At 38.5% G+C, this 18,095-nt stretch overlaps 1 protein-coding gene across 3 annotated transcripts in view; it reads left to right on the top strand.

Annotated features, from left to right (window-relative positions):
- The window catches only part of LOC135104959 (IQ and AAA domain-containing protein 1-like), a 528,680-nt gene that overhangs the window by 74,789 nt on the left and 435,796 nt on the right, over positions 1-18,095 (top strand). The window contains exon 1 of one of the 3 annotated variants that reach the window (XM_064012788.1): positions 12,932-13,069. The exons of the other annotated variants lie outside the window; for them this stretch is intronic. Within the exon in view, the coding sequence (XP_063868858.1) occupies positions 13,049-13,069 (21 nt within the window). The 5' untranslated portion in view covers positions 12,932-13,048. Of the gene's footprint in view, positions 1-12,931; positions 13,070-18,095 lie in introns of those variants that run through there. 3 annotated transcript variants of the gene reach the window in all.

Genomic DNA, 18,095 nt, shown 5'->3' with positions numbered 1-18,095 from the left:
TATATATGAATGAAACTAATCAGAGATGGAAAAATATGGCATATTGTATCTGCATATGCACCTCAGCATTTTGTAACTTCTTTATATATATATATATATATATATATATATATATATATATATATATATATATATATATATATATATATATATATATATATATATATATATATATATATATATATATATATATATATATATATATATATATATATATATATATATATATATATATATATATATATATATATATATATATGAGCAAAAACACTAACCCATAAGGGGCATAATAATAAAAAGTAAACAGAAGCTGACATATGTATGATGGTAACATTATGTTAACTAAAAAATAAATAAAAAAACAGCAAAGATAGTGTATGGAGCAATAGTGATACTCGTATATAAGTGAATATATTAGACATTGATATTGGACAAAAAACAAGTGGAAAATTGGTCAAAACAGATGCTCAAAACTCTCCCTTTATGTGCGTCTAAAGGACCTTTCACTATGATCACCTTAAGGGCAATCTCTAAGGTTGATGCTCAAAACTCCCTTTTGCATCTCATTAACTTAAGGGAGCATTGTATTGGGGGTATAGATATCACTGCATCTGATGATGTCAGAGTGTCTCAGCCATACAAATGGCTGAGACATTACAGTGACATGCAGCCAATCACATTCACAGAATTTATCAGGTGTGTTTATAAACATGGACATGAGGAAAAGCATACCATGACAACCTAAAGGCTTAGAAAAAACATGTTCAGTGTGAAAGAGTGCTATGTACTCATCAGAGAAGTATGAGAGAGAAAGGCAGTCCTGCTGGTGTGTGGGCACCTTCTGTTGAGCTTGTGCTGGAGGAAGAAGTGTAGTGTTCCACAGCCCTGCCACCCTCTTTCTTTCGGCTTCCCATGTGCCTTCCCCTGAAGTTCCCTTGGAGACACACACAGGAGATAGTGACACAGTTGAGGAATCTCAGCAGGAATCTCCATCACCACCAAGGTGACAGATAATTCAAATGGAATAGCAGAGATATAACAGAGAGGGGTTAGCATTGCAAATGTTGCAAATGCAAACAGACATCAGAATTTTTTGTATGAAAAGCACAGTTCTTTGGACTGGTTGACCAACACTTGACTGCTTTACTTTTGTTAAGCAAAACAACATTTAAACAAGTTTCTTGTAGGCTTTTTGTGTATATTTATAGATAAGTAGCTAAAATCAAGAGGTATTTAGTATAATTAGCACTAACTCTAGCCATAAGAAATAGCCATTATTTAAATATTTAAGTGTAAGGCATAACCAAATTTTATAATTTGATTTTGTAGTTTTAGTCATAATGTGATTTACATAATGGTGATGAATAAAAGTTTTTTTTTTATGCTGGATAAAACAAAAGTGATATGAACTACAAATGATTTGAAATAGTGTTTAACCTCACAGACTGTGATACCTCTAGTTTTGGATGAAGCATGGATCTCTGTTACAAGTATCCTAGGATACCTTTTTTTTTTTTTCTCTCCATTACTATTCTATTTTCTTCCTCTGGCATGCATTCCATACAGATATCTTACTTATCTAGGACAAAATAAAGATTGTGGTTTTGTATGATACAAAGAATGCATTTTTATTGTACTCCTCCTTACAAGGAGGAGGCAGTAGACACCTGCCGAAACGATAATTACTCCCAGTGAGGTCTAAAGCACTGTTCAAGGGGTGCTGTGAACTTATCATTAAACCCAGCTGTGACCTCACTGAACGTTTCCCTTTGTGTCTCACAACACAAGGGGGCAGTCACAGCTTGCCCTTTAAAGACAACTCTCTTCCTCCACACAAAACTATAAGCACCTAATAACACACACACCCTTCACTCAAAAATTTTAAAATCATCATGGCGACTCCTACACCAGCCTCGGAGTCCCCATCTGGGGAGGGGACCATAAATGTCCCCAGGTCGGACTGCCTTTCTGTTGATGACCCTAAGTATCTTGACACCCCCCTCAACTTTTTCTTCATTAACTTCTGCAACATTCGCGGTCTAAGATCTAATTTTCAATCTGTAGAACACCACCTCTCCTCTTCTAAACCTCATCTTCTTTTCCTCACTGAAACTCAGGTGTCTGAGGCAACTGACAGTGGCCCCTTTTCTGTTCCCTCCTACTTTCTCTATCCTCATTTTCGATCCAAAGCTGGATGCTGCGTTTATGTGCCCACTGACTTAACCTGCTCTCGTGCCCACGCTCTTGAATCTTCCGAGTTTTCCACCATCTGGCTACGACTACAGAGTCACTCTCATACTAAATTTATCTGTGCTGTATACCTCTCTCCTAACTCCTCTGACTATAAGAAATTCTTTGACTACTTAACTTCCAAAGTGGAGCACATTTTGACCCTCTTTCCTTTTGCAGAGATCTCCATTCTTGGAGACTTCAGTGTTCACCACCAGCTTTGGCTTTCCTCTCCCTTCACTGACCATCCTGGTGAACTAGCTTACAACTTTGCTATCCTCCATGACCTAGAGCAATTGGTGCAACACCCTACTCGTATTCCTGACCGTCTTGGAGATACGCCCAACATTCTTGACCTTTTCCTGACCTCTAATCCTTCTGCTTATGCTGTCACCCTTTCTTCTCCGTTGGGCTCCTCCGATCACAATCTCATATCTTTATCTTGTCCTATCACTCCAATCCCTCCTCAGGATCCCCCTAAGCGAAGGTGCCTCTGGCGTTTTGCCTCTGCTAGTTGGGGGGACCTGAGGAGGTATTTTGCTGATTTTCCTTGGTATGACTAGTGCTTCCGTGTCAGAGACCCATCTTTGTGTGCTGAGCGCATAACAGAGGTGATAGTGTCTGGCATGGAGGCATACATTCCTCACTCTTTTTCTCATCCTAAACCTTCTACACCTTGGTTTAACACAGCTTGTTCTTGTGCTATACATGATAGAGAGGTGGCCCACAAAAGGTACTTAAGCCTTCCATCACCAGAATCTCATGCACTTTATATTTCTGCCTGGAACCATGCCAAATTTGTTCTCCAACTAACCAAAAACTCCTTCATTAACATAGTGTTGAAATCTTTCAAGATCTAACTCCCCTCGTGACTTCTGGCATCTGGCCAAAAATATCCCCAATAACTTTGCTTCTTCTTTCCCTCCTCTACTTCAACCAGATGGCACCACTGCTATCACATCTATTTCTAAAGCTGAACTCTTTGCTCAAATCTTTGCTAAAAACTCTACCTTGGACGATTCTGGGCTTGTTCGTCCCTCTCCTCCACCCTCTGACTACTTCATGCCACCTATTAAAATTGTTCGCAATGATGTTTTCCATGCCCTCACTGGCCTAAACCCTCAGAAGGTTTATGGACCTGATGGGGTCCCTCCTATTGTTTTCCGAAACTGTGCCTCCGTGCTTGCACCTTGCCAAGTCAAACTCTTTCAGCTCTGTCTGTCAACATCTACCTTTCCTTCTTGCTGGAAGTTTGCTTACATTCAACCTGTTCCTAAAAAGGGTGACCGTTCTAATCCCTCAAACTACTGTCCTATTGCTTTAATTTCCTGCCTATCTAAAGTTTTTGAATCTATCCTCAACAGAAAGATTCTTAAACATCTATCACTTCACAACCTTCTATCTGATCGCCAGTATGGGTTCCGTCAAGGCCGCTCTACTGATGATCTTCTGGCTTTCCTTACTGAGTCTTGGTCATCCTCTTTTAGAGATTTTGGTGAAACTTTTGCTGTTGCCTTGGACATATCAAAAGCTTTTGATAGAGTCTGGCACAAAGCTTTGATTTCCAAACTACCCTCCTACGGTTTCTATCCTTCTCTCTGTAACTTCATCTCAAGTTTCCTTTCTGACCGTTCTATTGCTGCTGTGGTAGACGGTCACTGTTCTTCTCCTAAATCTATTAACAGTGCTGTTCCTCAGGGTTCTGTCCTGTCACCCACTCTCTTCTTATTATTCATTAATGATCTTCTAAACCAAACCTCTTGTCCTATCCACTCCTACGCTGATGATACCACCCTGCACTTTTCCATGTCTTTTCATAGACGTCCAACCCTTCAGGAGGTAAACATTTCATGCAGGGAAGCCACAGAACGCTTGACTTCTGATCTTTCTAAAATTTCTGATTGGGGCAGAGCAAACTTGGTATTGTTCAATGCCTCAAAAACTCAATTCCTCCATCTATCAACTTGACACAACCTTCCAGACAACTATCCCCTCTTCTTCAATGACACTCAACTGTCCCCCTCTTCTACACTGAACATCCTCGGTCTGTCCTTTACTTATAATCTGAACTGGAAACTTCACATCTCATCTCTAGCTAAAACAGTTTCTATGAAGTTAGGTGTTCTGAGACGTCTCCGCCAGTTTTTCTCACCGCCCAGCTGCTAACTCTGTACAAGGGCCTTATCCGTCCATGTATGGAGTATGCTTCACATGTCTGTGGGGGTTCCACTCATACTGCTCTTCTAGACAGGGTGGAATCAAAAGCTTTTCGTCTCATCATCTCCTCTCCTCTAACTGACTGTCTTCAGCCTGTCTCTCACTGCCGCAATGTTGCATATCTAGCTGTCTTCTACCGCTATTTTCATGCTAACTGGTCTTCTGATCTTGCTAACTGCATGCCTCCCCTCCTTCCACGGCCTCGCTGCATAAGACTTTCTTCTTTCTCTCACCCCTATTCTGTCCACCTCTCTAACGCAAGAGTTAACCAGTATTCTCAATCATTCATCCCTTTCTCTGGTAAACTCTGGAACTCCCTGCCTGCTTTTGTATTTCCTCCTTCCTTTGACTTGAATTCCTTCAAGAGGGAGGTTTCAAGACACTTATCCACCAATTTTTGACCACTGCTTTGACCCTTTTATGGGACTGGCATTTCAGTGGCATTTTTTTTTTTATTAGATTTTTGTTGCCCTTGGTCAGTGTCCTTCCTACATAAGAAAAAAAAAAAAAAAAAAAAAACATTAAAATTAATGTTGTCATTTGATCATACTTTATCATCTTCATCAGTAAATGCTATCACTTTAAAAATAATACTGTGTTTGACTTAGTTTTTGGTTTTTCCCACTTCATAAGATATTAGAACAAATATTTATTTCATTTTCATCACAACAATTAATCCTAATTGTTCATCAATACATTGTTATATTTTATGTAACTAACTGATTAACTGTTATCCAAATTAAGTTTGCTTTCTATATGTAAGTACTATGACACTATATTTTTCACAGTGAAATAAATGATATTTGCAAGTGGTATAATAAATTATACTTGTATCTAAATATTATGCAGTTTTATCATTATAGTACTTTCTTAGGCTTTCTGCCAAACCATACATACCTAGAAGCACATTACCACCACATTCTCCATGCTGTGATTTTCTTCAGAGATTGCAGTTTGTTCAAATAAATTAGTTGTGTATACTTCCAGGGTACCTTGCAACACAGTTCATGATTAAGTCTTCACTATCACACAACCTGACAATGAAGGGAATGGTACCCTTTACCATTAATGTAAAGATGCTCATTTTGTCTTGGTGTTTTTATAGCAATATATGTATCATCCCCAATCATTTTACAAAAACTTGCTTTCCTCACAATTCTTCCCATTACAGTTGTGCATTCTTGTAGTCCACTGGGGATCTTAACCTCTGTAAGTGCTTTCTTGTAGAGAGCTTCAGTAACACCAGTTGTTGGTCTTGAAACACTTGACTGGTGCACACTCGTGGCATCACCAACAACACTTTGAAAACCACCACTTGCAAAGAACCTCAGAGCAATTAACATGTGTTGCAATGGCCAGAGCATGAGCCATGTGAGTTGGTTTAGCAACGTGGATCTAGTTCCTGGCACAGCTACACAATGTCTTCACACAGAAGTCTAGGTAAATTTGCAGTTTCAACTAGTATTCCCCCCTTGATCCCCTGTAACCTATTGGACCACCCCTATAAATTACAAAATTACAAAATGTTAGGTTAGCTAACATTTTGTAACCTCCTGACCAGGGGAAAACTTTGCCCCTCCTGGACATCCCCATTTAGTAAACTAACCTAACCTAACATTTATGTAGCATAAATGATAAGGCTTCCCCACCCCCTGGACTCACCATATGATAAACTAGCCTAACATTTTGTAACCTAACTGTAGGTGGGGAAAGGGGCCAGCCCACCCCACACCCAGGCCCTCCATAAGGTAAACTTATTATTAATTTCTGACAAGGTAAAATGGGGCTGTCTCCAAAACAGTGAGATGTAGAATCTGTGAAGGGCTGTAGTTACATACGGTCTATTGGTTGAAACTGCAATAAAACCAAACCATATAAATGTTCATCACTGACGTGGAGAACATCCAGTGGGTCTGTTTACCTTCTTTATTGCCTTGGAGCATGGTCAAGTTCTTCCATCACAAGGAAAGACATCCTGCCAAAACAGCATGACTGCCAAGGAGCCACCAGTTCCCAGCGAAGCACTTATTTTGGAGATTCAGCACATTTTGTGTAGAGTTCCATATCTCAAAATACTACTACCATCTTAAAATTACTTTTGGAAATGAATATCAGAAGAAATAATCTTAAAAACACCAGTAATTTTTTACTGAGATTTTTTACCTGAGGCTTAACACCACAGTACTGTCAAAATAGTTCGTCATTTTTCATACCACGTTAGACTTTTCTGATGGTAAGAAGAAAGGAAGAGAAAAAAATAAGAGGAAAAGAAGAGAGAGAGAAAGAGAGAGGAGGGGATAGGAAGAGGAAGAGGAGGAAAAAGGAAAACAAAAAAATAGGAGAAAAAAAAAATGAGAGAGAGAGAAGGGTGCAAAGACAAGGTATGAATTGTTTTACTTGATCCTCTTCCTCTAAGTCATCCCCTGTCCTTCATATGAAAGCTTTTACTTGTTGATAAGTTAATCCACCAAAGATTTGAAGGGGTGGAAGGTTGAGTTGAAAAAGTCATGCCCTGGGTTCATAATTTTTGTGAGTGACTTTACATTGCGGTTACTGTTGGGTAGTGGTTGGGTTGGATGATCATGCAGAAGCAGATTTTGTCACCAGTCAATGTTGTGTATGGGTTGTTATCCTTGTAGTAGTGGTGGTGGTTTGGTGTAAGTAAGTGTTGTACAAACATTCTGGTTAACGTTGGATTGGTGGTGGTGGTCAGTGTGTTGTGCACACAGTGCATGTCCCTAATTCGCCAAGTTGGCGGTTAATCAACATTACTGCCACAAGGTGAGTGGTTTAATTAGCGTTTTTTTCCCTGAACTAGTCAATATATTGCAGATTTTAGTACTATGTAGGTGCCTTTGGAACATAACCTCATGATAAACTGGGGGTTCACTGTGTGTGTGTGTGTGTGTGTGTGTGTGTATATATATATATATATATATATATATATATATATATATATATATATATATATATATATATATATATATATATATATATATATATATATATATATATATATATATATATATATATATTTTTTTTTTTTTTTTTTTTTTTTTTTATGTAGGAAGGATACTGGCCAAGGGCAACAAAAATCTAATAAAAAAAAAATGCCCACTGAAATGCCAGTCCCTAAAAGGGTCAAAGCAGTGGTCAAAAATTGGTGGATAAGTGTCTTGAAACCTCCCTCTTGAAGGAATTCAAGTCATAGGAAGGTGGAAATACAGAAGCAGGCAAGGAATTCCAGAGTTTACCAGAGAAAGGGATGAATGATTGAGAATACTGGTTAACTCTTGCGTTAGAGAGGTGGACAGAATAGGAGTGAGAGAAAGATGAAAGTCTTGTGCAGCGAGGCCGCGGAAGGAGGGGAGGCATGCAGTTAGCAAGATCAGAAGAGCAGTTAGCATGAAAATAGCGGTAGAAGACAGCTAGAGATGCAACATTGCGGCGGTGAGAGAGAGGCTGAAGACAGTCAGTTAGAGGAGAGGAGTTGATGAGACGAAAAGCTTTTGATTCCACCCTGTCTAGAACAGCAGTATGAGTGGAACCCCCCCAGACATGTGAAGCATACTCCATACATGGACGGATAAGGCCCTTGTACAGAGTTAGCAGCTGGGGGGGTGAGAAAAACTGGCGGAGACGTCTCAGAACACCTAACTTCATAGAAGCTGTTTTAGCTAGAGATGAGATGTGAAGTTTCCAGTTCAGATTATAAGTAAAGGACAGACCAAGGATGTTCAGTGTAGAAGAGGGGGATAGTTGAGTGTCATTGAAGAAGAGGGGATAGTTGTCTGGAAGATTGTGTCGAGTTGATAGATGGAGGAATTGAGTTTTTGAGGCATTGAACAATACCAAGTTTGCTCTGCCCCAATCAGAAATTTTAGAAAGATCAGAAGTCAGGCGTTCTGTGGCTTCCCTGCGTGATATGTTTACCTCCTGAAGGGTTGGACGTCTATGAAAAGACGTGGAAAAGTGCAGGGTGGTATCATCAGCATAGGAGTGGATAGGACAAGAAGTTTGGTTTAGAAGATCATTAATGAATAATAAGAAGAGAGTGGGTGACAGGACAGAACCCTGAGGAACACCACTGTTAATAGATTTAGGAGAAGAACAGTGACCGTCTACCACAGCAGCAATAGAACGGTCAGAAAGGAAACTTGAGATGAAGTTACAGAGAGAAGGATAGAAACCGTAGGAGGGTAGTTTGGAAATCAAAGCTTTGTGCCAGACTCTATCAAAGGCTTTTGATATGTCCAAGGCAACAGCAAAAGTTTCACCAAAGTCTCTAAAAGAGGATGACCAAGACTCAGTAAGGAAAGCCAGAAGATCACCAGTAGAGCGGCCTTGACGGAACCCATACTGGCGATCAGATAGAAGGTTGTGAAGTGATAGATGTTTAAGAATCTTCCTGTTGAGGATAGATTCAAAAACTTTAGATAAGCAGGAAATTAAAGCAATAGGACGGTAGTTTGAGGGATTAGAGCGGTCACCCTTTTTAGGAACAGGTTGAATGTAGGCAAACTTCCAGCAAGAAGGAAAGGTAGATGTTGACAGACAGAGCTGAAAGAGTTTGACTAGGCAAGGTGCAAGCACGGAGGCACAGTTTCGGAGAACAATAGGAGGGACCCCATCAGGTCCATAAGCCTTCTGAGGGTTTAGGCCAGCGAGGGCATGGAAAACATCATTACGAAGAATTTTAATACGAGGCATGAAGTAGTCAGAGGGTGGAGGAGAGGGAGGAACAAGCCCAGAATCGTCCAAGGTAGCGTTTTTAGCAAAGGTTTGAGCAAAGAGTTCAGCTTTAGAAATAGATGTGATAGCAGTGGTGCCATCTGGTTGAAGTATATATATATATATATATATATATATATATATATATATATATATATATATATATATATATATATATATATATATATATATATATAGATAGATAGATAGATAGATAGATAGATAGATAGATAGATATTGTTATCACCACAATTTCCAGCTCCTTGTTCAGCTGCCGCAACTGGGCTAACTTCTCTGAGCCACCTCCTACATGGACTCAGTGCAGGGCTTAAAGACAGGTGTACAGGGTCCCTATCTGATTCCTGCATCCTTTATATGACTGGGCGAAATGCCAGGTCACACGAATGAGGTTGCCAGTTTGTTTATCCCACCCACAGACAAGACTTCCAACTGCTGGGTAAGAATCGCCAGCCATGTCCTAGGAAGAAAGAATTACAATGAACAACAACCCCATTTAGGGTTGAGGTATAAAACCCATTGGACTACCACCCTCAGTAACAAATTCTCCCACTGTCTAATGAAATGTTATATATCTCACCGAGTGGTGTTATTTTCTGACTCCTGGATGATGGATTTTGACAGGGCCTGTAGAAGGAGTGAAGTTCCACTACATGGCAATATACTTACATTTCTCTGTGGTCAAGCACTCTACCTAAGCCTTCACAAGCAGTAGCATTTAACAAAATACCAGACACACTGACAAATGGCCCACACTACATGCAGGAGGGTAACTCACCACTCGCTGCACAAAACTTGGCTTACACACACACACATGCAGCTGAGGAGTCATGTCCCTAGTATGAAGTGCTTTACACTTAACTATACTCCCAGACAGGCTAGTATGGAGACTTCTACACTACCTATACAGGCTAGGGCGTATAGCCATTAATTACTTACATATCCCCTTAAAGCAACTGGCCTGTGTAACTGTACAAAACCTCCAGCCTTCTCCAAACAATGCTGTCTGCCTTTGTGCATCTATCTTGTGCAGTAGCTGGAGTCTGACTGATTGTGGGAACAAGAACCAGATGCTCTCCCACTCTGCTACTATAGCGGGGGAGGGGGTGGTTACAAGAGAGAGGGTGTGGTGGTGACACACACATACACCTGTCTGCTCACCGCTGCCCCTCACTCAGTGCTGGATTATGTGAATAAAACACTTTACTTCTGAAAATTATAGTGACTAAGCTATGAGGGATGGTTGAATACCAGTTACCGGTACTTTATCGTCAAGAGCAACTCTTCTAAAAACTGGGTGAGACTCAAATTGAATTAACAATGGGAAGTAAGGAAAATTATGTGAGGAATACAAGTGACTTTGTATGGGTAAACGTGCTGCTGATAGGCTACACATCAGATGTGTCTTTCTTCTCATTTCTCTCTTCTCCCTCGTCTTCTTCCCATCCTTCTTCATTCATTTCTAGAATTACACCACACATAACAATATATATATATATATATATATATATATATATATATATATATATATATATATATATATATATATATATATATATATATATATATGCAGTGAAACCTCAGTTCTCAAACTTAATTTGTTTCTGAATGGTGCTTGAAATCTAAAATGTTAAAAAACTGAAGCCATTTTCCTCATAGAAATCAATATATAATGGTTTGATCCATTCCCAGACACCAGTCAACACTCTCTTAGCAGCTTATGACAGAAGCTCCCACAGCCAAAATGGCTGCTTCACATCAACAGCTCACAAATTATTTATCTAGAAAGGATGTAATGCATGAAAATTGTGACACAAAACTCATCAGAAGATATTGTTTAGACCGATCTAGTGAGGGAAGCCTTACAGAGGGACACAGAAAGGAGCAACCCTTTTACCGCCAAAATGAAGTTGATTACAACACTTGGGCATCTTGCTGCTGGGAAAACCTAATGAAAAAAAAAAATGCTGTTGTGCAGTAATGATGGCATTGGGGTCATCGACAGAGCCACAGGTGACTTGAAATTACTCCTGAGCGCTGAAAACTGTTTGTTTACATCGAGGCTTTTCAACGGGATCACATTTGCCATTTACGTCGAGGCTTTTCAACAGATCACATTTACCGTATTTCAAAGATTGATTTCAGAGATAGTCTTACACTCTGTGTCTCTCCTTCAAATATATAAAAACGAAGTAGATATTTATAGAAACTACAAATTAGTAATAAACATCAACTTTTGTTATATCTTTAATTAATTCAAATCAAGTAACTTTGTTCCAGAACCAAATTATGATATCACAATCGAAGCGATAATGAGTTCAAAATTTTCTTCGAAAACTGAATTGTTCGAAAAATGAGGTTCCACTATATATATATATATATATATATATATATATATATATATATATATATATATATATATATATATATATATATATATATATATATATTAATTAACTAATTTATTTATTTTTACTGTATATTTCGGTGAATAAGAAGACTTAGATAAAATGACCCCAGAATTTTATTCAAAATTTAATGGTTTTAGTTGATATCGGTGGTATAAGATGACACCCAAACTACCAAATCACATGTGGTGGAGTTTGAGTCAGTGAGCACTAGACAACTGAGACGGTGATATACCAGTACAATGAATAAAATACCTTGAATGTATTACCAGTAATAAGGTACCATCATATTCAAGCGCAAAACTAAGCCTAAAGTAAAATTCACACCAGTTGTTTTTGTACATTTTTAATGAAAAAAGGATGGATGGATGAAGATGCTATAAAATTATATGCAGTACGATCAATTTCCTAAACATAAACAAACCATTGCCTTGCGCTGCCTGTGTGTGTTGGGCTTTCTGTTATAATCTTCTTTTATATATCATATTTCTTTTGATTAGATACACAAGCGTTCTTGAATTTTTTTCTCAGTAAATGAACTCCATCCCTATACAACATTGCAAGCTGAAGAGATTCATCTTACCCCCAGTTTGGTTTTCTTTACCGCTTAGTCTTGAAGGTCTTTATATAGCTCTTCCTTCAGGTTTGGGAAAAACTGATGAATATTCACACAGCCTCCTGCTTTTTCCATTCATATACAATGCCAGAAGAGGTTTGTAGTTGTACTATGTTAAATTATGTTGACACTTCAAATGGAATACATTTCAGTGCCTTTTCTCAAAATGGATTATTATTTTACTTTGTCTAACTTCCCCAAAAGTTATAAGATTGTTGTTGATTTACAATGGTATTTTGCGAAAAATTTTAAGATCATTGTTTTTGTATCTGGCGTATATATATATATATATATATATATATATATATATATATATATATATATATATATATATATATATATATATATATATATATATATATATATATATATATATATATATATATATATATATATATATATATATATATCACACACATACACAAACATATAGATTGGAAATCAGTTGCCGAATGTCTCCCTTTTTTTAACTCGGTTTATGAACAAAAGAAAAAAAAACAATTTCTTCGAATGTCATATCATAATTCGGTTTTCAAAGTTCCTTGATTTCAATTACTACAAGACGTAGGAAAAGGAGCCATTTATTACTAATTTATAGTTTCCATAAAAATTTTCATTGTTTTATATGTGGACACAGGGTAAGACAGTGATTCAATCTTTGAAATAAGTTAAATGTCATCCCGTTGAAGAAGTTGAAGAACCTTGATGTAAATAAACAAGGTTGGGCGCCCAGTCTCCAGTGACTCATTCTATGACCCACATCATCATAAAATACTGCACAACTGCATTTCCCCTGTAGCTTTTCCCAGCAGTAAGATGTCTAAGTGTTATGATCACCTTAATTTTGGCGGTAAGTGGGTTACTCCTCTCTGTGTCACTCTGTAAGGCTTTCCTCACTAGATTGGTGACAAAGATCTGCATGGGCTAAACAGTATCTTTTGATGAGTTCTGTGTTACTAAGTTCATTCAATACATCCTTTCTGGATTAAAAAAAAAAAAAATCTAAAGCTGGAGATGTTATAGAGCGGCTATCTTAGCAGTGGGAGTATTGGTCATTAACTTGGTAAGACATGGATGGGTGTCAGAGAACGGATTAATCAATATTACAGTGATTCCAATGGGGAAAATAGTTTCGGTTTTCGAACATTTAGGATTTCGAATGGCATTTAAGAAGGAATTAAGTTAGAAAACTGAAGTTCTACTGTGTGTATATATATATATATATATATATATATATATATATATATATATATATATATATATATATATATATATATATATATATATATATATATATATATATATACACACACACACACACACACACAAATGAATATATATGCCTCAAAAACTCAATTCCTCCCTCTGTTAACTCGATACAACCTTCTAGACAACTATCCCCTCTTCTTCAGTATCACTCTGCTGTCCCCCTCATGTACACTGAACATCCTTGGTCTCTCCTTTACTTATAATCTAAACTGGAAACTTACCATCTCATCTCTAGCTAAAACAGCCTCTATGAAGATAATTCTCCACTAGTTTTCTTACCCCCTAGCTGCTAATTCTGTACAGGGGCCTTATCCATCTATATATGGAGTATGCTTCACATGTATATGGGGGTTCAACTCATACCATTCTTTTAGACAGGGTGGAATCAAAAGGTTTTTGTCTTATCAACTCTCCTTTGACCACCTGTCTTCAGCCTCTCTCTCATTGCTGCAATGTTGCATCTCTTGTTATCTTCTGTTGCTATTTTCATGCCAACTGTTCTTCTGATCTTACTAAATGCATGCCTCTCCTCCTCTCATGGCCTCACTGCACAAGACTTTCTTGTTTCTCTTACCCATATTCTGTCCACCTCTCAAAAGCAAGAGTTGACCAGTATTCTCAATCATTCACCACTATTCTGTCCATCTCTCTAATGCAAGAGTTAACCAGTATTTTCAGTCATTCATCCTTTTCTGTGGTAAACTTGTAAACTGGAACTCTCTGCCTGCTTTTGTATTTCCATCTTCCTATGACTTGAACTCTCTCAAGTGGGAGGTTTCAAGACATCCTGTATTTTTAACTAATGTTTTCGACACTGTTCAGGGACCGGTACCTCAGTGGGCTTTTTTTTTATTTTTTTTTATTGCCCTTGGCTGGTGTCCCTCCTACATAATATAAATATATATATATATATATATATATATATATATATATATATATATATATATATATATATATATATATATATATATATATATATATAATCATGCTAATTGCTCTTCTGATCTTGCTAACTGCATGCCTCTCTTCCTCCCGCGGCCTTGCTGCATAAGACTTTCTTCTTTTTCTCACCTCTATTCTGTCCATGTCTCTAATGCAAGAGTTAACCAGTATTGTCAACCATTCATCCCTTTCTCTGGTAAACTCTGGAACTCCCTGCCTGCTTCTGTATTTCCACCTTCCTATGACCTAAATTCTTTCAAGAGGGAGGTTTCAAGATACTTATCCTTCAATTTTTGACTATCACTTTGGACCCTGTTCTGTGGGCTTTTTTTTTTCATTGTTTTTTTGTTCCCCTTGGCCAGTGTCCCTCCTACATAAAAAAAAATAAATAAAATATATATATATATACTCGTATATATATATATATATATATATATATATATATATATATATATATATATATATATATATATATATATATATATATATATATATATATATATATATATATATATATATATATATATATATATATATATATTTTTTTTTTTTTTTTTTGAAGTTGTCAAGTTGACAGATGAAGGAATTGAGTTTTTGAGGCATTGAACAATACCAAGTTTGCTCTGCCTCTCAGAAATTTTAGAAAGATCAGAAGTCAGGCATTCTGTGGCTTCCCTGCGTGAAATGTATACTTCCTGAAGTGTTGGACGTCTATGGAAAGATGTGGAAAAGTGCAGGGTGGTATCATCCAGCATAGGAGTGGATAGGACAAGATGTTTGGTTTAGAAGGTCATTGATGAATAATAAGAAGAGGGTGAGTGACAGGACATAACTGAGGAACTGAACGTTTCCCTTTGTGTCTCACAACACAAGGGGGCAGTCACAGCCTGCCCTCTAAAGACAACTCTCTTCCTCTCCACACAAAACTACAAGCACCTAATAACACACACACCCTTCACTCAAAAATTTTAAAATCATCATGGCGACTCCTACACCAGCCTCAGAGTCCCCATCTGGAGAGGGGACCATAAATGCCCCCAGGTCGGACTGCCTTTCTGTCGACGACCCTAAGTGTCTTGACACCCCCCTCAACTTTTTCTTCATTAACTTCTGCAACATTCGCGGTCTAAGATCTAATTTTCAATCTGTAGAACACCACCTCTCCTCTTCTAAACCTCATCTTCTTTTCCTCACTGAAACTCAGGTGTCTGAGGCAACTGACAGTAGCCCCTTTTCTGTTCCCTCGTACTTCCTCTATCCTCATTTTCGATCCAAAGCTGGATGCTGCGTTTATGTGCGCAATGACTTAACCTGCTCTCCTGCCCATGCTCTTGAATCTTCCGAGTTTTCCACCATCTGGCTACGACTACAGAGTCACTCTCATACTAAATTTATCTATGCTGTATACCTCTCACCTAACTCCTCTGACTATAAGAAATTCTTTGACTACTTAACTTCCAAAGTGGAGCACATTCTGACCCTCTTTCCTTTTGCAGAGATCTCCATTCTTGGAGACTTCAATGTTCACCACCAGCTTTGGCTTTCCTCTCCCTTCACTGACCATCCTGGTGAACTAGCCTACAACTTTGCTATCCTCCACGACCTAGTGCAATTGGTGCAATACCCTACTCGTATTCCTGACCGTCTTGGAGATACGCCCAACATTCTTGACCTTTTCCTGACCTCTAATCCTTCTGCTTATGCTGTCACCCTTTCTTCTCCGTTGGGCTCCTCCGATCACAATCTCATATCTTTATCTTGTCCTATCACTCCAATCCCTCCTCAGGATCCCCCTAAGCGAAAGTGCCTCTGGCATTTTGCCTTTGCTAGTTGGGGGGACCTGAGGAGGTATTTTGCTGATTTTCCTTGGAATGACTAGTGCTTCCGTGTCAGAGACCCGTCTTTGTGTGCTGAGCGCATAACAGAGGTGATAGTGTCTGGCATGGAGGCATACATTCCTCACTCTTTTTCTTGTCCTAAACCTTCTAAACCTTGGTTTAACACAGCTTTTTCTCGTACTATACATGATAGAGAGGTGGCCCACAAAAGGTACTTAAGCCTTCCATCACCAGAATCTCATGCACTTTATATTTCTACCCGGAACCATGCCAAGTCTGTTCTCCAACTAGCCAAAAACTCCTTCATTAACAGAAAATGTCAAAACCTTTCAAGATCTAACTCCCCTCGTGATTTCTGGCATCTAGCCAAAAATATCTCAAATAACTTTGCTTCTTCTTCTTTCCTTCCTCTATTTCAACCAGATGGCACCACTGCTATCACATCTATTTCTAAAGCTGAACCTTTCGCTCAAACCTTTGCTAAAACTCTACCTTGGACAATTCTGGGCTTGTTCCTCCCTCTCCTCCACCCTCTGACTACTTCATGCCACCTATTAAAATTGTTCGCAATGATGTTTTCCATGCCCTCGCTGGCCTAAACCCTCGGTAGGCTTATGGACCTGATGGGGTCCCTCCTATTGTTCTCCTCTCACTCCTCTCTCTCACTGCCGCAATGTTGCATATCTAGCTGTCTTCTACCGCTATTTTCATGCTAACTGCTCTTCTGATCTTGCTAACTGCATGCCTCCCCTCCTTCCGTGGCCTCGCTGCACAAGACTTTCTTCTTTCTCTCACCCCTATTCTGTCCACCTCTCTAATGCAAGAGTTAACCAGTATTCTCAATCATTCATCCCTTTCTCTGGTAAACTCTGGAACTCCCTGCCTGCTTCTGTATTTCCACCTTCCTATGACTTGAATTCCTTCAAGAGGGAGGTTTCAAGACACTTATTCATCAATTTTTGACCACTGCTTTGACCCTTTTATGGGACTGGCATTTCAGTGGGCATTTTTTTTATTAGATTTTTGTTGCCCTTGGCCAGTGTCCTTCCTACATAAAAAAAAAAAAAAATAGATTTAGGAGAAGAACAGTGACTGTCTACCACAGCAGCAATATTACAGTTAGAAAGGAAACTTGAGATGAAGTTACAGAGAGAAGGATAGAAGCTGTAGGAGGGTAGTTTGAAAATCTAAGCTTTGTGCCAGACTCTATCAAAAGCTTTTGATGTATCCAAGGCAACAGCAAAAGTTTCACCAAAAACTCTAAAAGAGGATGACCAAGACTCAGTAAGAAAAGCCAGAAGAGCATCCTTGATGGAACCCATACTGGCGATCAGATAGAAGGTTGTGAAGTGATAGATGTTTAAGAATTTTCCTGTTGAGGATAGTCAAAACTTTAGATAGGCAGGAAATTAAAGCAATAGGATGGTATTTTGAGGGATTAGAATGGTCACCCTTTTAAGGAACAGGCTGAATGTTGGCAAACTTCCAGCAAGAAGGAAAGGTAGGTATTGACAGACAGTGTTGAAAGAGTTTGACTAGGCAAGGTGCAAGTACAGAGGCACAGTTTCGGAGAACAATAGGAAGGACCTGATCAGGTCCATAAGCCTTCCTAGGGATTAGGCCAGTGAGGGTATGGAAAACATCATTGCGAAGAATTTTAATAGGTAGCATGAAGTAGTCAGAGGGTGGAGGAGAGTGGGGAACAAGCCCTGAATCGTCCAAGGCAGAGTTTTTAGCAAAGGTTTGAGTGAAGAGTTCAACTTTAGAGATAGATGTGATAGGAGTGGTGCCATCTGGTTGAAATAAAGGAGGAAAAGAAGAAGAAGC

The sequence above is a fragment of the Scylla paramamosain genome, chromosome 11 (genome assembly GCF_035594125.1).
Source record: "Scylla paramamosain isolate STU-SP2022 chromosome 11, ASM3559412v1, whole genome shotgun sequence".
NCBI classification, from domain to species: domain Eukaryota; kingdom Metazoa; phylum Arthropoda; class Malacostraca; order Decapoda; family Portunidae; genus Scylla; species Scylla paramamosain.
The sequence above is the reverse complement of the archived record's forward strand: the minus strand, read 5'-3'. Positions and strand labels throughout refer to the sequence as shown.